This window comes from Cimex lectularius, unplaced genomic scaffold (assembly GCF_000648675.2).
Source record: "Cimex lectularius strain Harlan isolate CLEC.00 unplaced genomic scaffold, Clec_2.1 scaffold464, whole genome shotgun sequence".
Taxonomy (NCBI): domain Eukaryota; kingdom Metazoa; phylum Arthropoda; class Insecta; order Hemiptera; family Cimicidae; genus Cimex; species Cimex lectularius.
The window spans coordinates 73,161-95,560 of NW_019392988.1; the positions used below are offsets into that span (position 1 = coordinate 73,161).

General features: G+C 34.4%; 1 protein-coding gene across 1 annotated transcript in view; it reads right to left on the reverse strand.

Annotated features, from left to right (window-relative positions):
* The window catches only part of LOC106670600 (chaoptin-like), a 44,845-nt gene extending 24,776 nt beyond the window's left edge, over nucleotides 1-20,069 (reverse strand). The window contains exons 1-3 of the mRNA XM_024229605.1: nucleotides 20,013-20,069; nucleotides 14,283-14,443; nucleotides 8,896-9,006 (exon numbers count right to left, since the gene is read on the reverse strand). Coding sequence (XP_024085373.1) covers nucleotides 8,896-9,006; nucleotides 14,283-14,443; nucleotides 20,013-20,069 — 329 coding nt within the window. The remainder of the gene's footprint in view (nucleotides 1-8,895; nucleotides 9,007-14,282; nucleotides 14,444-20,012) is intronic.
* Between the last annotated feature and the right edge of the window lie 2,331 nt (nucleotides 20,070-22,400).

Sequence of the window (22,400 nt, forward strand, 5' to 3'; positions counted from 1 at the left end):
AACCACTCGGCCACCGCGGTCTCCTTAAAATTTATTTCAACGTAATGACCATAACACTAATCAATAAAATGTGATTATTGTTTATCGAAAACTTATTCACTTAAAAAATATTAAAACAAATCAATCCCCTTCACCAAATTTAAAACTTACGCCACTTTTAATAGACGTGTGTCAGTTTTGTCTTAAATCATTTTTTATATTGTACCTGCAATTTCTGACAAGTAATTTAAACACGGAAAGGATTTATTTATAAGCTTTTTAAAATTATCTGCCTGATACATACTTGGTAGGTCGTCAACAGCACGCCTAGTTTTTGTTATTTTTAGCTTTATAAATTAAAAACGAATAAATATTAAAACAACCGTAGTTAGAATTGTTTTAAAAAAAGTATTATGTTGAGTGTTATAAATATAATGTGGAAAAAACGAAAATAAATCATTTAGAACCAGGTGTTGATATTAATTAAACTGTGGTAATTTATTTTCTCAAGAAAAAAATTCTTATATTAATAAAGCGATTTCGATTTTTGCTAAAGAAAAATAATACAATTCAGCAAATTTTACATTCAATAAACGATCCGAAATTAATTATTTCACAGTAAATGATAATAACAACTATTACTACTACTACTACTCTCTCTCTCTCCCTCTCTCTCGCGCGCTCTCTCTCTCTCCCTCTCTCTCGCGCTCTCTCTCTCTCTCTCACTCTCTCTCTCTCTCTCTCTCTCTCTCTCTCTCTCTCCCTCTCTCTCTCTCCCTCTAAAATGATAAACGAGGTACAGATCAGCGTCTAATTAGTTTTGTTTGCGACAAAACTTTGACAATCCCTTTGTTAATCATCATAAATTTGACTAATTAACGTTCTCGTCACCCTCAAGGGATGGATCGATTTGTTTCAGACAGTACTAATCCGCTATATACAGCAGTTTCGTGATATTTTGATATTAGAAAAACTAAAATGTGTTACAACATGAGAAGGTAAGCTGAAAAAAATCACCGGTTAATCTCCAAGATTAAAATATCACGTAAAGAATTGACATATCATTTAGCATTTGGTTTAATGCAATTTGATAAGAACATGAGACAAATGAATTTATTGTTCTTTCTGTTTAAAATAAATTATATTTTATATGTTGTTTATTTTCTGCAAAAATATTGTATCGATTATTTTTAAAAATACATCATTAGCTTTAAAAAGTTGACTTTTGATTTGGTTTTTATTTGAAATAATTTTAAAAAATTGTACAATTTCATATTAATTTTTTTATCAAATCAATTGCCCCAAAACTACCGTTCGTAAAATAAATCTTTAACAATGTACATAAATAACAAAATATTTCGGTTTTAGGTAAAATAATGATTGAATATTATTATATTTATAATTAGAATCACAGGACCCCGGATAGAGAGCGAAAATAATGACAAAATATTTTAGTTCCCTGAAGTTTGGTGAATTTCTTCTGGCTTCTTTTATTGCAGTCAGGATTTTTTTAAATTTTATTAATAACGGTATCGTTTTTAATTACAACTTTTTACTATAGTTTGTGTAATTGTATCTTATTTATATTTTGAGCCTTTTGATTTGCGAGAGCACAGTTTATTTTATTTTGAAAGGTTCTCTATTCCCCGGAAAGTAGTGTAGTGCCTGAATGTTTTTGTTATTTTCTTAATTTTTTTATTTATTGAACTGAGGGTACATTTCTCCAATTAGCTTTTGGCACTAATTAATTTGGCATTAATTTGGGTTTGTTGTCATGGAACACTTGACAGGTTTTAAGATGTCGCCAGAGCAGATGCTTTGGACAACGACGGCCTGAGCGTCCGTTACTTAGCCTAAGTCCCGGGTGAGCCGACCTCTACCATCCACAGTCGTCTATAGCTTGGTCATTAAAAAAAAAATAAAAAAATTCCATTAACTTTTTTTTAGAAATTGCAGTGAAAAGTCTTTAGTAGCGATCGGTTATTGGTCAAAAACGAATTCTATGAGTTGAACAGGATATTAATTTGATGCCAAACTTTCGTGGTTTGATTTTATAGCATGAAGAAATATTGAAAATTGTTCCTTCTAATTTATTTTTTAATTTAAATATAATAAATGTGTTTTCATCTGCAGTAACCAAATACCCATATTTATTTAAAAATTTCCGTTAATTTTTTATTTCATTACTATTCCAGCGTGAAATCAACTTGTTGAAACCTTGTCCTTTACGTTTACCTGACTTCAGAAAAAGACAAATGGTCTAAACAATTGGCTATTAAATTGTATTTATTGTTTCCTTGTTTTCTTTCCGATGTTTCTAATTGTTTTTCACAAAATGTTTCAAAAAGCATGTAGGAGCAAGTCAATTTAGTCTCGTTCCTAGAAAAAAATGTATGAACTGCAGGTAAAATAAATGAAACACCCCGCGGGCACAGTTTTTTTTAATTTTTAATTAATTTATTTTTTGACATGTTCGGTTTTTTCAAACAGAACTCACAATTTCTATCTTCTAGATAGAGTGAGTTAGAAAATCAATTTTTCGGCATTATATCCATTTACCATCTACCATCACCAATTTTTTTCCTGCCCGAACCACCCTGCAATTTGACATTGTTTTTTGTTCTTGATGCATATTCGACTTTTAATTTGTTGATTGTAAAATGTGGTATTGTTGAAACGATATTTAGTTATAACTGCCGGTTACCATTCCAGATTTAAGGTACAAATGAAGCCAGTTCACTTATAGTAGGATTACTAAAAACTATGCAGTAACTAACATATATTTAAAAAAACTGGATTTATTTTGTTATTTGTCATAATAACTAGGTATAAATTAAAAATCAAAACAATAATTATATGTTTATTACTTTTATAAAGTATAGTTTTAATAATCCTTTTACACTGTTTAGAATAAAAATAAGGAAAATCAATTTGATTTCATCTTTTCCAGAGCCAACTTGTCGACCGAGTTGGTTTTTTTAAACTGTTTTCTTTGATGAAATAATGAATTTGAGTAAAAAATTAATAAATAATTTTTTCTTAAAAGCACGATTTCAAGTCGATGGGGGACCGCGGTAGCCGAGTGGTTAGCATGAGAGACTCTCACGCCGCGGTCGTGGGTTCGATTCCCACCGTCGCCTCTGGCCCTTTTTTCCCGATAACCCCCAATTTGAACACACAAGAATTCGTACTATGGCTAATATGCAAGATCATAAGGCAAAAAAAAAAAAAAGTCGAGGTCTCATTCGGAGAGCTGCTTTGGCCAACGATGAACTTAGGGTGCTTAACATAGATCACGTCCTTGGCCCTAAGTTTGCCCTCTACCATCCTCGATGGTCTACAGCGATTAAAGCTGCTGGAAGTCTTGATCGAGGAGAAGGTAGACCGCCTTTTACGATGGCAAGAGACGATAATTTTATTGCTCTAACGGCACTACGTAACAGTCATTTGACCAATTCTTAACGGCCCGTAATGGGTGATCTTTAAAATAGAAATCAGAAGTCTTAGTCCCTAGACTTCCTGCCTTAAGTAATACTGTAAAGCAACGATTAGAAATGCGAAACTTCGCAAATCACATCGGACAGCGGAACAATGGGGGGGAGGAGGACTGTTCTTTACACAGATGAATGCCGGTTTGAGTTGTGGCAATAAGATGACCAGGACTGAGTGTGTTAAGGATACATGTAAACAGCCTTTTAAAAGACGGCCACTTACGGTAAGGGGGTGGAATCAACGTCCCTGCCCGTACCAAACTGATTATCACATAGAATGGATCTTTGGCCGCACTAAGTTACATTGAGGAAATTTTTATGAAACTTTGATACTATTCATTCAATTTATTGGGAACAACTTACTTGAAGATGTTATCGCTATGAATTAGCCAGACGTTCTCCGGATATAATTCCAATTAACACTTATGGTACATGACGAAAAGTGAGTCTGGTTAAACATCGTTCGCCGCCTTGTTGCCAGACAGTTTCAAACCGCTCTGATGAATGGAATTCTGTTTCACAATAGCAAATCTGTTGCCTTATCTACTCGATTCCCAGGTGACTTAAGTCCCTATGCGAGGCGATACCAATGACAAAACTAGTTTTAATGTTTAGTTGAAATTTTATCTTATCTATATTAGTGTTGATCATCTTAAACTTTTTTATACTATACACGTTTGTAGTTTGACTTTTTTTTTAATGTATGAATGCAATGTATAAGTAATATTTATAGAAATGATGTAGATCCGCTTTTTCTCTACTCACGGATTTGTTGTTTACAAGTCATCATCAGTTTGAAGGACTTACAAACTCGTCTCTCGACTGAACCCAACGATCTACCGGCCAGAGCGACGTTCGAATGAGAAGGTCGTTTTTAATGCCGCTCAATTACGACCGTGCAAAAAATGTCAATTACAACACAACTAAAAATTATCCTAATAAATACTGTAGGAAATAATTTAAAACTAGTGATTGATTTGGCTAAAACATAAATATAGATAAAAGGCAATATATAACCTTTATCCTCTGACGAGGAATGAAGCCACCATTATACCTACATCACTTATCCCTCTCCTTAGTATGGTGGACGGGGGCGGGTGCTTCTCGGTAGCGGCCGTCTGAGCTGCTAGTGATCACATTAAAATCGAAACCGCGGCCGGAGCGCATCCGGAAGTTTCGACGCTAGCGGAGCCCCTATACGCAGGGAGATAGAGTTGACCTCTCTATCTAGGAAGTGCGTGGGAGACTTGGCCGCTGCATTTCGACCCCGTTTTGGGTATCCTTTTACGTGCGGCATTGGTTAAGTGCACAACGTTATCCCACCCCCTCGGAAGGGGAAGCGGGACATGTCAGCATATTTGTCGATTAATCTGTGGATTTGCTACACCAAACCTCACGGTTTAAGCAGATTTTCCGTGCGCGGAGGTGAGTCGCTGCTAACTTGAGAATCTAAACGTGTGATAAGGCCTGACGGCTAGGTGCGCACGCTACAGAACTTCAATGTTAATATAAGACATTGCGACCCCAGTGGGAAACGAATCGCCCTCCTTAATTAACTACGTCCTCTATCTTGGGCTGTCCATCGACAAAAGACTAGCTTTCAATCCCCATAAAAGGCTAAAAAAGGAGGAACCGACCTGACGCTACGAAACAATCTCACGACTCCTAGACAAACGATCAACACTGACGCTTCACAACAAACGACTGATTTACGAGACAATAATTAAACCGTTCTAGACTTACAGCATTGAACTGTGGGTTTCAACCAAACAGTCTAATCATCATCGTATCCAGATTTCCCAATCCAAAATCCTCCGAAAAATAGTAAATGCTTCCTTCTACGTATCTAACGCAAATTCCACAAGACTTTATTTAGAAATCGTGAGATGCGCTCTGGTGTGAAGTAGGTTTAATCCCTTAAATGGTTAAAATTAAAGATCCCACACCAATAACAAATAAATCTGACGTGATCTACAAGATCAACAGTTTAAACTGTCCGGCAACATACATCAGTCTTACATCCCAATATCTGGACACGAGAGTAAAGCAACATAACTATGATTGCAAAAAACCAAAGCAAAATCCTACAGCACTCGCTACGCACCATTTTGAACACCAACACAATTTCGACTTCAAAACTCCAAAAATATTACACATAAACGTAATTTCTTAGAAATGGTTTATATCAACAGGTTTATATCCTAAACACAGCATCAATTACAGAACAGATACATGTAAACTCAGTCGCAGCTACGTCAATATCATTAATCAAATTCAATACAGATAACATACCTATATTCCACACATCAAATATTTTTCACATAGTCTAATTTCTCAACAATTCAGCTTTCCTTTTGCTACTTATCCCTTTCTATATAATCCTGAAAGGATAATCTGGTCGAACCATTACCAACACATTTTTTCCCTTCGTCGGCTCCTTACACCTCAAAGAAGCCGACGCCTTATTCAAAAATGTCTTTTCTATACCGACATCCTTCCCCACCCCCTCAATATCCAACGTATATAAACACAAAATAGCAAAATCTCACTGGCATTCTCGACACGACACGCAAGAATGACACAATTACACAGAAGACAAACACTTTGAGTGAGTAGAAATATTTTGATTGAATATATAAAATATATTTTGCATTGTATAAATTCACTTTTCCACATCCAAAATGTAATTGCAATATGTAAACAATGTTTGTAAATCCCAGGCCCTGAAGATGATCTCGATAAAGATCGAAACGTTGGCACGATAAAGAAAATGTTTTTCTGAAACCTACATCACACCAGACCGCATCTCACGATTTCTAAATAAATATCGATGAACGGTCACTAATCACCACACATTCCACAAGACCTTAAAATTCCTTTTTCAAAAATGTCATAAAATCCCGATAAATAAAATTCCACAAGGCCCTTCCATTACACCCAAATACTTTCGTTTTAAACCTGACATCCCCAACTATCCCTAATAATCCCCCAAGGAGATTGAAACGGCAGTGGCCTTGCGTCCTGCTGGGCAAGTAGTGATAGCACGTAGACCCTTGTAAAAGTGTCACCACTAGGCGATTCTTACACCCTAGTTCCACTTAGTTTCAGATTGTGTCTTGGTTTTTTCGATTTGTACATGTCAACAGTTTTACTTATAGTATAAAAATAAATATTGTTAAAAATAGTGATTAAATTGTATGCCAAATATTATTTAGGTATATGTTTGAAATATTACTTGACAAGTCATTGGATGAAAAATATTCGGCGAAAGATTATTTTGGTAGATAGATTCATAAATCTGCTATATGAACCCGATTGAGAAAAGTTATGAAAGTTATAAAGCTACCTGGACATATATTAACATGTACAACGACTATGTACAGTAAAAAAGCACTGTTTCTTAAAAAAATCGGAACATGGGAGCCAAATACCCTGCTGCTTCTGAAGCCTAATTCCCATGTAGGGAAGCATTGTTACGTGCTCTCTATACAGTACCATGAAATTGCAGCCTTCGATTAGGAGAATGTGGGTTTTGGCAAGAAAGTAAGTGTCAATGTTTCAACCTTGCACAGCCCAGTCATAAACTGCCGACCCCTCTTCCCTTTGTTAATAAATTAAGGTTTTTAGTTGAGATGAAAAAAAGTTAATGGCACGAGAGGGATTCGAACCCACGACCTTCGGCTAGATACCCCGCTGCTCTACCACCTGAGCTAACGTGACCTCGATCCACTCGGACACTAACTTCTCATCTCAACCACACCTTATGAGTTTTCCCTCCTTGTGCCATTTTTCAATCGGGTTCGAATCCCTCTCGTGCCATTAACTTTTTTTCATCTCAACTAAAAACCTTAATTAATTAATTGTCATGTATTGGTCAAGCGGACCACGAAAGTAGTGAATTTGTTAATAAAAGTATCTGTGTATATCCCCCCCCCCAACTGAGGACAAGGTGCGGTACCTCGGACTGTATATCGACAAATGACTGAAAGGTCAGGAGGTTATGACACGATATAGAGCGTTTGCACGACTTCTAGACAATCGTTCTAATTTATTTCTCAAAAATAAAAGGCTGCTTTACAACACCATAGTTAAGCCGGTACGGACTGGAAGTGTGGAGTTCAACCAAACATTCCAACATCCACCGCATTCAAACTGCCTTAATACTACGAAAAATAATAGATGCTCCATTTTATGTATCGAACTACACATACAGATTTACATATACCTTGGAAGGAAATCCGTTCCTGTTGCCTTTTAGCTTTATGAATTAAAAAGGAATAAATATTAAAACAACCGTAGTTAGAATTGCTTTAAAAAAGTATTACGTTGTGTGTTATAAATATAATGTGGAAAAAACGAAAAGAAATCCTTTAGAACCAGTTGTTGATATTAATTAAACTGTGGTAATTTATTTTCTCAAGAAAAAAATTATTATATTAATAAAGCGATTTCGATTTTTGCTAAAGAAAAATAATACAATTCAGAAAATTTTACATTCAATAAACGATCCATAAAATCTATCGAATTTTTTATTTCTTTTCATGCAAATTTGTTAAATTTATGTCATTAATCCATTAATCAGTTCTTTCATTATGAAATTAAATAATTTCACAGTAAATAATAATAACAACTAGTACTACTACTCTCTCTCTCTCTCTCTCTCTCTCTCTCTCTCTCTCTCTCTCTCATATTCCATTTTATGTATTGAACCACACATACAAATTTACATATACCTTGGAAGGAAATCCGTTCCTGTTGCCGCAAATTTTATAAAAACCTCCCAACCACCGTAAATCAGAACATCAGACACTTCGCATACCTACGAATCCCACCAAACCCTCGCCGCCGACTGAAGAGACAATCTCCTAGGCCGCGATTTTCTCGGAAGTGATAATGACACAAGTTTCAATTAAAGAGATAATATTTGAGTAACGTTGGAGTAGTACCAAAGGGTATTTTCTCCACATTTGTTTTTAATTGTTTACATATTACCTTGCTCATTGTTACTTGTTACCTACTTGGAAGTAGTTGTAATATACTACAAATTTTAAAAAAGTATACAACTCAAAATGTTTGCTTTAATTTTCCACAAGTGTGATATAGTTTTTTTTTTAAATACTTTTCTTATGAAAGAGTGTTTGGATTTAGACTTATTTGTTTAAATTATTGACTTCGTAACATTTTATTTTAATAATCCGATGAAAGAGAGTATAGTCGGAATACCCACAAAACCAAAACGCTCTTCTCTACCCTCCAGGGCGAAACCGAAACCACGACAGAACTGTGCACTTCTGTCTGCTTCCCCTTTTAGACCGCTTTTGTGAGAAAAAGTTGGACTTACAAACTCAGTTACGAACATTCAAAACTAAACAGAGAATAACAAACTTTCCATTATGTATATATTTATACAAAAAAAACTGAGTACCTGTAAAGATTCAGCCATTCCAAGGTAGCAAGTGGGGCGATCGCACCAAAAGGAACCGCCTCCAATCTGTTGAAACTCAAGTCCAAAGAACGCAAAACTTTGACCGCTGACCTGAAACAATTAAAAAAATCCTATATTCCATTTAATCACCGGGGAATGAAATCATTCGATAATTTTTAACCTCGGGCAAAATTTTGTAATAATTAGGCTCGAAATTAATTGAACTTTTTTACATTTAATCCAATTATTTCAGCTATACAAACTTCATCAGTATAAAATGCTAATTTAATTCAAAACGATTTAATTGACCGTTAAAAATATCTATTTAATTGGTTTATTCAGGTAATACGCTTCGAATGCCGTTACTGGAAAAATACAGGCCGTTTACAAGGGCTAAACTTGTATTATTCATTTAAATAAAAAAGAAATTTCAAAATAACATAAAAAATAATTTATTCATCGGAATGTATATTGTTTCTAAGATCAAATGTTGCTACAGCGCCAAAAACGACCTTCTCTTTCGATGAATCCTTAGCGTTAAACGATAATTCTCTAAAGTCTTGAATGTTGTCACTTCCCAAGCTTAGACGACACCTGCATAAGTTATCTGACGAGGTGGAGATCACATGCGAACGATTTAGAACTGCTGAGCTCAGCAGGCCGGGCACGTACCACCAGTCAAGCCTTAAGAATTTTTTTTTGTCTTTTTCATAAATCACTACAGTTCAAGAATTACATCAAGAAAACAAACAAAGGAAAACGCTATTAATGGAATAAACTACAGTTTTGTTCTTTAAATATCCGAAAAGATCAGATTCTACGCAATGACAGAAATAAATAAAAATGGCTATTTTGGACTAGATTCATAATTCCTTCATGGATATGATTGGATAAGACCTTCATATTTATTTGAACGTTTCTCATGGTTTTGTAAAAAAATCATTTCCAGAAAAATATTTTAGACCATACTTAAATCAAAATATTATCGACACGTTCCATTCTTGAAAACCCCGACTTTTCTAATTTTGTAGAGCGTATTTTGAGTATATTTTGGAGTATTTTGGGAACCAAATCGGTGTCAAAGGCTCTCTATAAGTAAGTATGGCTTTGTGAACGTTACTGCCAAGACCGTTTTTCGATTTTCCCGTTATAAAAATTTTAATAATTTTTTGAGAACATTGTTTTAATCAAACATTTTTCTTGATCGTAGATTTTTGCTTCTCGAAAATAGTTTCATTTGCAGGTATGATCGAAAACGTGCGTTAAACTAATTTATTTGATCTTTTTTTGATCTTTTTGGCATTTGTTCCCTCGCGGATTTTCGTTTGGTACATTTTTTATAAATCGTAAATAATTAGTAAATACCACACATTCAGATTTTATTTATTTCGGTAATATGCTTTAAAAACATTTTGTGTGTGTGTGTGTGTGTGTGTGTGTGTGTGTGTGTGTGTGTGTGTGTGTGTGTGTGTGTGTGTGTGTGTGTGTCTGTGTGTGTCTGTGTGTGTCTGTGTGTCTGTGTCTGTGTGTATGTATATATACAAATTTGTATACAAATTTTTATCTTTTTTGCAAAAATTATACTGAGTAGCTCAGGAACATTTCAAATTCAAACTTTCTAATACGACTCTATACATCCTTAGACATTATTTTAAAAGCGTTTAAGCTGAAAACAATGGTACAATCGGATTTTAAATTGGTCAAAAAATGAGCAAGTTATGGCTAAAAGTTAGATAAAAGTCATTATGTTTGCTATTTATTAATCACATTTTGTGTTCCAACTGCCTGCCTTGCGTAAAGATGAAAAGATTTTCTTTTTTTAACCACGCTTCATTGGTGCTCAGAGCGATAGAGGGGGGTGGATTGACAAGCATTTCCTATCTTTGGCCGCAGTTCTGTAACTGAGGTTTCTGGGTTTAAATGGGGTGACCGAGGAGGCCAACAGATCGGGCCATCACCTAACCCGGAATTGACGATTCAAACGTCTCACCTGCAAAGAATTGTGTGGGGCACCGATGAAGCTGGATAATCATCCTTTCTCGTTATTACAGAGGAAGATCATCCATTAGTGTTGGTAAAAAAAATTGAGGGACTGAGCACCATTTAAATTATTTTCGTAGAAATAAGGTACAATTAATTTATTTCCGAGAAGTATACACCCAATGTTGATACTGTGAACATCCTGATGACGACAAGTGTACGAAATTCGCGGATTTTCCTCTGCCCACGCTCGAAAATTCCAACGGTTTAGTTTGTGCCATTAGAGGTAAACTTTGATTCATCAGGCCATTGGTTGTATGGCAGAACTTATTTATTTAGAAATCGTGAGATGCGGTTTGGTGTGATGTAGGTTTCAGAAAAACATTTTCTTTATCGTGCCAACGTTTCGATCTTTATTGAGATCATCTTCAGGGCCTAGGATTTATAAACATTTTTTAAATTACAGAAACACGTGTAGGATGTGAACAAAAATTAATTTATACAATGCTAGAAATTTTGGCATTGAAACGTTGGCACGATAAAGAAAATGTTTTTCTGAAACCTACATCATACCAGACCGCATCTCACGATTTCTAAATAAATATCGATTAACGGTCACTAATCACCTCACATTTCTACACGTATGGCAGAACGTTTTCTTCAGCCTTCCAAATCGACATTTGTGCAAGTGACGTTAGTCGCCTGTCATAATCAAATTGCTGAAATCCCTAGACATGATGAGAGCGATACGGCTATACATGTATACAGAATGTATACATTATATGTTGGCAGGTTAACTATCAATAAAGCAGTCGTACATATCAACTCGCTGTTGATCGGAAAAACGTGATCTTCTGTTCATTTAGAATGTAATGCTGATTGTAAGGAATAGGTACTTTTGTAATATTTATTTACTTCCAGGAAGATTTGCTCTCATAATGTGAGTTTGACAAATAATGACAGAATGTGAACAGTAAAGGCAATTAATTTTTACTTTAGTGAAGAAGTAGATTATTGGTATTAATAACGAAACAAACGAAATACTCTTGTCTTACTTTTTGCTATAACGTTGTTGTTGTTTGGATTTTGGAGGAAAAAGCCAATCATTTTGCAGATCACTTTTCCACTGTCTTCACCCCACACGCCAATATCATAGACCCAGATTATGTTCGACAGATCGAAGAATTCCTAAACTCTCCTCTTCCTTTATCTCTTCCTCCTAAACCTTTCTCTCCGTCAGATGTCCAGTATGCTATACGCCAGCTCAAACGTAAAAAAGCCCCTAGATTTGACTTGCTAACTCCCCAAATCCTCAAACACCTTCCAAAGAAATCCGTAATATTCATATATATACTTAATTCAGTCCTATTTTCTTAGTCCCTTGAAACATTCTGTCATCCGTATGATTCCTAAACCCAAAAAACACACACATTGTCCTACTTCCTACAGACCCCGTTAGCCTACTACCGATTTTAGGAAAAATCCTAGAACGGCTTATTTTAAAACGTATCCTCCCAATCCTTAATTCTAAAAAAGTTATCCCCGACCATCAATTTGGATTTCGTGACGGGCACTCAGCAGTTCAGCAGTGTCACCGAGTTGTAGATGTTACTTCTGCCTCTCTTGAGTTGGGACAGTATTGTTCGGTGGCCTTTCTTGATGTGGCCCAGGCCTTCGATCGAGTTTGGCACCCGGGCTTGCTGTTCTCGCTCAAAGACATCCTTCCCTCAACCTATTACCTTATCCTTCGAAGCTACCTCACTGACCGGTACTTCCGAGTCATTGAAGGATCGGCGTCTTCCCCAAACCACCTTCTCCCTGCTGGTATTCCGCAGAGCAGTGTTCTGGTACCCGTAGTGTACCAAGTGTACACGGCAGACCTCCCATCCCATCCTCAAACTACCACTTTAACCTTTGCAGACGATACAGCGATCCTGTCAAGCAATTCTGATCCAGTAATTTCCAGTGAAACCTTCAAGAACACCTCACACTACTGGAATCATGGTGTAAAAAAAGTCTCAAATTCAACCCAGAAAAATCCACCCACATAACCCCTTCACCCTCAGCAAAAAGATCCCTCCTCCAGTCTACTTCAATCAAATACCCCTCCCAATTGCGGACAAGGTGCGCTACCTAGGACTATACATTGACAAACGTCTGACGTGGAATCCCCACACACGACTGAAACGGCAAGAAGTTATTAAACGTTACAGAGCACTTTCAGAACTTCTTGACAGACGTTCTAACCTTCCTCTCTTAAACAAAAGACTACTTTATATCACCCTAGTGAAGCCAATATGGACTTATGGACTGGAAGTGTGAGGTTCAGCCAAACATTCCAACATCCTACGCATCCAAAGAGCCAAATCCATCATCCTCAGAAAAATCCTTAATGCTTCCTTTTATGTGTCCAACGACACTACCCATAAAGACCTAAATATTCCTTTTGTCCAAGATGTAATCCACTCCCGTTACCAAAAATTTTTCACAAACCTCCCAACCGCTATAATTCGTCAAATATAAATCCTCTCATCCCGACCAATTCCTTCCAACCCTCTTCGCCGGCTAAAAAGACGATGCCCACGGGATCTTCTATCCAGTGACAATTGAATAAAGAATAGTATATCAATTTAGTATCAAATCAAATAGTAGTACCAGTGGGTAGTTTCTCAACTCTTGTTTTCTTAATGATTTATTCATACATTATTATTACAAGATACTAAAATGCAGGTAGTTGTAATATGCAATAAAAAGCAAAAAAAAGCTATAATTTAATTTTTTGACTGCTTTAAAATTCAATTAAACCATTGTTTTCAGGGTAAAAATTCCATATTTGAAATTTTGAAGATGAGCTGGGCCTGAAGTACCCTGTATAATATTTCTTCCAAAAAGGTAAAGAGTTGAAAGCACACTAAAAATATTAAACACGTATTTTTATTTTTATTTTGATAGCGTCATTGTTTCAAGAGAAATTCAGTCGGGCCATCTAAAAACGACTCTCTGTCTCTCTGTCAATCAGTCTCTCTCTCTCTCTCTCTCTCTCTCTCTCTCTCTCTCTCTCTCTCTCTCTCTCGATGTATATATATATTCACACACACACACTCACACATGTATATATCATTTTTTCGGTTTAGTAAAAACAAATGCATCAAGAACAAAAATTTAACCGATATAGTTTTGGCTCGATTGGCTTATCGAAAGTATATTGTGCACATATATAATATTTTCATGTTTGACAAAAGCAACCTTGAACGTAAGGAATAAACTATTTGAACTGCGTTGGCTAATAACTGTTAGAACAGTAGAATTTTTTATTTTTTGTTGATAAAAGAGCCCCAAGAGGAAAAATCAAAAAAACTCTTCTTGAAAAGAGGAAAAATAGAGTTTCAAAGGAATTATAGAGAAACTCGAGTGCAGATAGGAGTCTCGTAATAGGTTGAAGAACAGGCTTCATGTTCCACAAGTGGGACGGCTTTTGCAAACCTCCAGGTAATTCCGTTTTACTGCCAATACCGCCGTCAACCGCCTTTGTCCTCTTTGGCCTCGGCCCCTGGAACTCGGCTTTTTCCTGACTCGGCAGAAAAACTCGGATTCTATCTCTTTATAATGACGACCTCCGTTCCCGGGTCGCACTCCTTCATTTTCCACTTGGCTGAAATGAAAAAAAAGTAAATGGCAAGCGTGGGAGGAGGGCCGACTGTCGGAGATTTCGGTCAAAAAACAGGCGTCACAATGGAATATCTTAGAACTCTTTGGTGGGGGCTAAATTGTAAACAAGGAACGGGGTTTTGGAAACAAAAATTGGCCCCTTTTGATATTTAACGTTAATTTATTATCATAGTAGGAAAGGCCTTATTTTAAAAGACAAAAACTGCTATTTTCAAAACGACAATCTGTTTTTTATTACATTAAAAATATAATATTGCTATTTGTATAATTACATACAAATTTACGCAATTACGGGTTTTCCAACTCACTATATTGAGAAAATATGTTGAGTGTTTTTAGAAAATAACTTTTCACACTAAACACATTTTTCCGTTATTTTTCAATAAAATTGAGGTTGTGTAAAGTCTATGTTAAATTATCTACAGCATGCCACCTATTGAGCCCATTATGGTCAATATAGCCATTTACTTCGCCCAAATCTATAAAGTTTGAACATTGAAAGACCTTTGAAGAATTTCATAAATTCTCAACACTAAGGCAAAACTTCCTAGAGATTAGCGACTTTCACAAAACCTGATTTATCTAATAATCTTTTTGCATTCGTAGGATCGGTAATTTTTGTCAGTTTTATGAAGAAACAAACCCGCAAAAAATCGTGTTCTACGGTATTTAACCGTTAACAAAATCTGGTAATTAAACAACCCCTAATTTATTCGAATTTATCAAAGGGTTTTTTACACCCTGCGACAAATTAAAGAACGTATTTTTTCTTCCTGCAGAATCAATTGTTGTTTGTAAGAGTTGTTTTCAAATTGAACATGCAAATTAATGGTGATTGTAAAAACTGTTTTATAAACATGGCTTGTTTTAAAACGCTCCGGTAGAACCTAAAACAATACGAAGTTTTTCTCTTCAAAAGTAAAAAAAAAGAAAATAGGAAAATTAACATTTTATAATTACTTATATTTACACCTTGTTTATTTCGTTATTAAAACAACGAAAATAAACCAAAAACGTTCAATTTTACACTCTGAAGCAATTATGAAATGTTCTAAAATATGATTTAATGTTCATTTCTACATCTTCACGAGTTTGATGTAAAATTGATTAATGGCACAACAATGCCGTTTGCTAATGTATCATAAATGGTATTTAATCTGTCATCATATGTTAATTTTTTGCATTTGTATAAATAGTTATAACTACCAATGTCCTCAAATTTGACATTTTTTTATTATTATTATTTGTGAAAGATAATTAAAGGTATGACTGAATAAAAGTTCCGAAGATAATTTCACGCGTTTTTAATTTTTGCTGCTTTTTTTTCACCATTACCCTTATATTTTTGTTTGATGTCACCGCATCTGTTGTTTCTGTCCTCATGGCTAAAAAAATATCATTGTGTGCCTTGGTTGAGAAAAAAAAAATTTAAAAATAAAATATGACATTCATTGTGTTTGTTGATGAATGTGCAGGTAGAGTTCCAGAAAAGAAAGATATTTCACGCCTTAATCTGATAAGTAATCAGTATATTTTTTTACTATGAGAGGTATACGAAATGATTTAAAAAGAAATGGAACGTTTCTTTTTGAAAGTTTATCTTTTTATAAAATATATGTACTCCACATTTACCCCATGTTTTTATCTTTATAACAATAATTATCATTATTTTATTCGTGATGGATGTGACAGTTAAAAGTTACAGAAAAGGCATTTTGCACTTTAATCTGATAACTAATATTTATTTTCTTAATATGAACTTTATTAAACCCACATACTTTTGGTATTCTTGTCTTCGAAGTTTGTCAGACTTGTTTAGTTGAATGATGTCTTTTTAATGTGGAAAAATCCTCCCCTTTTTTGTACAATAAAAATGGATATCGATTTCTAGATTCGGGACAGGTTTCGCAGGTTTTAGGAAAGTAATTAACCTTAGTAGAGTAATCCGGAAAGGGTTACGACGTGAGAGGAAGGGCGGGACATATTTTTAATTTCAACCAGCGCTTAACGAGCGGATCCAGTAGATTTTCCCTTCTTATATTACAGAAAACCCGGCTTTTTTGTGCTCGGAAATTAGCGCTCGTCCTGCAATTTTTCCAGCCTTCTCGACTTCCTGTTTTTTCCATCAAAGCACGCGGATAAGCTCGCCGCACGATATTATAAATTAAAACGGAGACTAATTTCAATGATGACATTCGCTGACGGATCTTCAGCCCTTTTGCAAATTTTCAGCGTGGTTTTAAATTATTTCTTTTCAGAATAGGCGATTAGTGGCATTCTGGCCACCTCCATACAAAAAAATTAGATTCATTTATTTGTATATTAACGCACACTTCATATTCCAATCCTTTCTCAAAACTCATTCACTTATTTGCGCAATTTTAATTAAAGTAGAAATCTCGTCGTCAAAAATTTAAAAATTCAAATTTTATTATAATCCTACACATATTTATAAAATATTGACCAAAGTGCATTAATTTGTATTCACAATCATAATCAATTCTCCAATCATATCTTGTGAAAGCGGAACTAAAACAAAAAACACTAGCAAACATTTTAATCATTATATAGGCAACCTACCAAAAATATTAATTCACTACTTTCGTGGTCCAATTAATATATTACAATTAATTAAGGTTTTTAGTTGAGATAAAAAAGTCTTGAGCCAACCACTTGAGCTATCGTGAAGAAAATTCAAAAAGGTGGGGTTGAGATGAGAAGTTAGTGTCCGAGTGGATCGAGGTCACGTTAGCTCAGGTGGTAGAGCAGCGGCGTATCTAGCCGAAGGTCGTGGGTTCGAATCCCTCTCGTGCCATTAACTTTTTTTCATCTCAACTAAAAACCTTAATTAATTGCTACCAAAAATAGTTAACTGAATCCTGTCATACGTCGCCCCTTGTAGACCAAACAACTCTAAATACTTTCATCAAATAATTTAAAAAACTCGAATGAAATCCCTTCATTTCTAAATCGCTAATGAGGGAAACAGCAGATATAAATATTTATTCATAAACCAAAAACACAAAAACGATAATTATAATGAGATTATAGTTGAAAATCATCAAAATTTTGATTTAAGTATTATTAAGAAAAACGTTTGAATTGCAATAATGTTTACCCCCCCCCCAAAAAAAATTGTTATTAATCGTTAAGATTAGTTATCTTTATGTAAAGAGATGTAAGGTATTAGGTGAGATAAAAAAAGTCAGTGTCACGAGCGGGATTCGTCTAAATACGCTGGTGCTCAACCACTTGAGCTGTCGTGACTTCGATCCACTCGGACAGCAACTTCCAATTTCAACCCCACCTTTCGAAATTATATGTATTTGTGTGGAGTGAACTTCAAATGTCTGCTCTTCCTCCAAGTTCATTAATTTAATTTTGTCTTTTTTTATTACAGTGCATAACAAAAGGCTAACAAGTTATTATTTTTTTGTATGGTGTTTAGTGACCGTTAGCCAACCCCACTGGGCACTCTCAACACGTCAGACAAGAATGACACATCTACACGGAAAACAAGCACCTTGAGCCCTGAAGATGATCTCAATAAAGATCGAAACGTCGGCACGATAAAGAAAATATTTTTCTTAAACCTACGTTACACCAGAACGCATCTCACGATTTCCAATAATCATCAAGTGACAGTCACGAAACGCCATACATTTCTACACGAGAAAAACGAAGAATATAAAAAAGGCACTCTCAACACGACAGACAAGAATGACAAATCTAGACGGAAAACAAACACTTTGAGCCCTGAAGATGATCTCAATACCGATCGAAACGGGTAGAGATTAGTGACCGTTAATCGATAGTTATTCAGATATCGAAACGTTGGCACGATAAAGAAAATGTTTTTTTCTAATATCTACGTCACACCAGACCACAGCTCACGATCTCCAAAAAAAATTTTTTTCACAGTTCAGTAAATAGTGAAGGCAACCTGTAACCAAATAGTAATTTTCGCTAGCACACAACCACAAAAAGAAAATTAAAATTTTTTTGAAGAAGATTGGTGATTTTCAAAGAAAAACCTCCTTAATTATTAGGATTTTGAATGGTACGCTTAGTAGGATGGTACTTTTAATTTTCTAAGAGTATTTAATTTTGAGCGATCTTGTTAGGTTCATCCAACAATTTGTTGTTGCTCCCTTCCTGTTGTACCCATTTTTCAACTACGACATAAAATTATGTCGAATTGATTATGGATACCTATATCCATACCGCAGAAAGTGCACTGTTTTTAAGGTAGTTAAGCACATTGTAAAGTTTTCGACCTAATGCTTCATATTAGCATAAATAATTTAATTCAAATAAATAATTCCAGTACTAGCGATTACTGAATAATTTAAACAATATAAAACCATCCAAGAAATTTTCTAATTTTATTCCCTCATAAAACAAATTTTAAAAAATTTATTGATACCATAAACTCACGTTATTTATAAATGGAACTCGACGAATAAATAAATTAATCTAAAAACTAATTGGTAAAATCCGCAGTAAAACGAAACCAACATTGATGAGAAATTTAATAAAGAAAGTTATAGAAACATTAAAATGCAAATGTAGAAAAAAAAACCTCTAAAAGTCTGGTAGAGAAATGAAAGAGAGATATAATGTACCTAAAAGAACATTCAGGGTGAATGGTGAATATTAAACTATGCAACTCAAACCACGCAACACCTTCAACAATTCAGACAAGTTCAGCAAGTATGAAATTGCTCGATGATGCTCAAAAATGACTATTCAAAAACGTAGAGATAAATAAAAGCAACAAATTAAACTCATTAACAAACAATTATACATATATATATCATTATAAACTTACGGTTCAGAAACACTTCATAAAACGAGAGACGAACCCAATAAGCCCAACGGAACCACCATCGATCTATAAAAAACAACTACAAAACAATGATAACTTCGACATACTTTCTTCACCCTCTACGGACTTATAGAAAGAACTAAGAAGTCAAACGAAAAAACCAGAAGGACACGGATGACCGAACTGCTAATTTCTAATCATTCATTTACAATTAAGAAAAACATTCATTTGATCATTTCCAGTAGGACTGGCAGCTTAATTGATTATGAATTTTTGTTAAAAAAGGTTGCGATAAATGATATTTTTAACTGTAAAAAAAATTCGACTCCTGACCTAAACATTTGCTGACGATTTATAGTATAGAGATTATTTCATTTTATGTATATGTAACTTTCTGACCCAGCAACTCTTTACTAGTTTTCAGTATTAATTAAACAAAAACGCTATGGAAATAACAAACATTAAATTGGATTACAATTCTTTTTATACTTGTCTTTAACGAGGTTTAACAATGGATCTATAAAAGGCTGAAAAAAAACGCGAATCTTCCCGACCGGGTTCTACCCATTTCTCTAAAAGGTTTCTCGTTGCCCATTGTAGCTCTAATTCTGGACTCGTTACCCTTTTACAAACGACGTACCTTGGCTGTCAACCAATGGAGCCATTGGTACTGAACACATTCAACGACGGCTGCCATTCCGCGCAATTTGGACATTTAAGTATTACAGTTCGGACGGGAAAAAGTCCATTTCACGTGTATATACAAACTTGTAAACATTCATTACTTGAATCATTTCTTCAGAACCAGTTTATTTTCCCGAGCTCTTTTATATCACTGTTTCCATCAGTGGGAACAACCTAGACGGACAAAAAGATATTTTAAGAAAATATACATCCTCAATTTTTACATTATTATTCAAATATTTCAGCATAAAGTTTTCCATTTAATTAATCAGAAGAGAACATACAGAACGGACTAACTTTGTTTGGGGTCTCATTGCAAACTTTATCATTGATTACAAACACACGTAGCATAGTAAAACTGGTTTTATTACATTTTTGGTTTTGTTTTAGTTCGATTTGGTACATATTGGCCGGTTTTTCCTAGTGAATGTGACACAATTTTATTTTGTTATTTCCATTTTCATTACTGTTTTATATTTAAAGAATAAAATTAGGTTGAAAGTTGATTAGCATAGGGTTTTATGATATAAAGCGTTGAATATTGCAAAAACAGAAAAGAACAATCGTTAAAATAAAAGAGAGAGGTAGAAAACTATGAACGTACTGTACGTTGAAAAACCTCTTTGTAAAACAAAGTAAAAAAGCAGCGTAATTAAAAATTATATTACAAAGTGGATCGCCGCTAATTGCAACACTAACCACTTTGTCATTTTTGGTTTATCCACCCGTGATTATTTCATTATTGTTATACACATAATGCTTTTTCTAATTGCCAATTTCAGTCTGTAACGGAGGTATGATAATTCCATTAATTTGTAATTTGACTCTTTTAGACTAACTGTGTACTAATTACAGAAGGGATAATAGCTGAATTTAGGTAATAACAATAATTTTGCTGAAGGAGTAGGAACAACCAAAATTACCATCATTTATGTAACCAACTTGAGATTCTTATAAGTAATAAACGTTAATAAAAGTATCATTATAAATAGTATCATTATATAGTATCATTATATAAATTGTGAATAATACTCAATTAATTAAGCTTCTTAATTGAGATAAAAAAAGTCAGTGTCACGAGCGGGATTCGAACACACGACCTTCGGCACTTGAGCTATCGTGAAGTGGTAGAGCAGCGGCGTATCAAGCCGAAGTTCGTCGGTTCGAATCCCGCTTGTGACATTGACTTTTTTATCTCAACTAAAAACCTTAATAAATTGAGTGATGTTAATTGGTCAAGCGGACTTCGAATAATAGTGAATTGTGAATAATGTTAATTTTTCTTCAAAAGGTTTACTTGTATTTATTCTAGTTGAATTAATGTACGTTAAAATAAATAGTATAAATAGTACCAAAAGAATTAGTGATCGCATTGGCTAATTGTGTAAATACAGCAATAACACTTTTTTTAACTACTTTTGCCACCAGTTACACAAACTAATTCACCATGCAAAACATAAAAGTAAACCATACAGTTTTTATTGTAAAAGAAATAGTAGCTATAAAAGTTATTTAATAGTAAAAAGAAAAGAAAATAATCTAAAGTGAGCAAACGAATATTTTCAGAAAGAGTCATACTAAAGTATGACGTTATTTAAAAATCTCATCCGTGCTACTATTTTTATACTATTGATTTTTTATTCATAATAAATACTATTTATTAACAATTATGTATTAATCAAATCACCCGTTATCTAACTTAGTTATTGCTCAAAGAAGTAACAACTTCCTCAGAAAATCTGACCTTCGCTGGTTGCTTGCTAAAACAAAGTTGGCAGCTAGTTCATTTAAATTATGTACCATGGAGGGAGGTTGGATGACAGCAATGTTCCTTATGCAACTACTGAGAAAAAGGAAAAAAGAAAAGAGGTTTTTCATTTTGTTGCTCAGCTATTTCTTCTGGTAGTGTCATTTTTATATCCGGGGAGGCAAATGCTTACTCGAGCTCGGCTAATTTGAGTACTGAACTCGATAAATGATCAGAGTACTTACTTAGTACCCACGTGAAGCATGGTTTTACACATATGAACTAGTTAAACAATATTATACATATATAATTTTTTAAATTGAACAATATCTATAAAAAAGTATTGTATTGAGTTTTACGTTGTTAACAACCACGCTATTCTAAGACAAATAACGTAGCCGCTATTTCTGATAGCGTTCCGCTAATTCTGCGCTTACAAATTCCAATCAGTTATGATTCACGCTAAAGTTATGCAAAATCTCTCTTACTGTTTTTATAATAAGTTTGGGACAAAATAGAAAAAAAAAAACATCCAAATTCCTTCGTCGTGGCTTTGAGTACTTTCAAAAATCAGTTAGTAATTAAAACAATTACAAA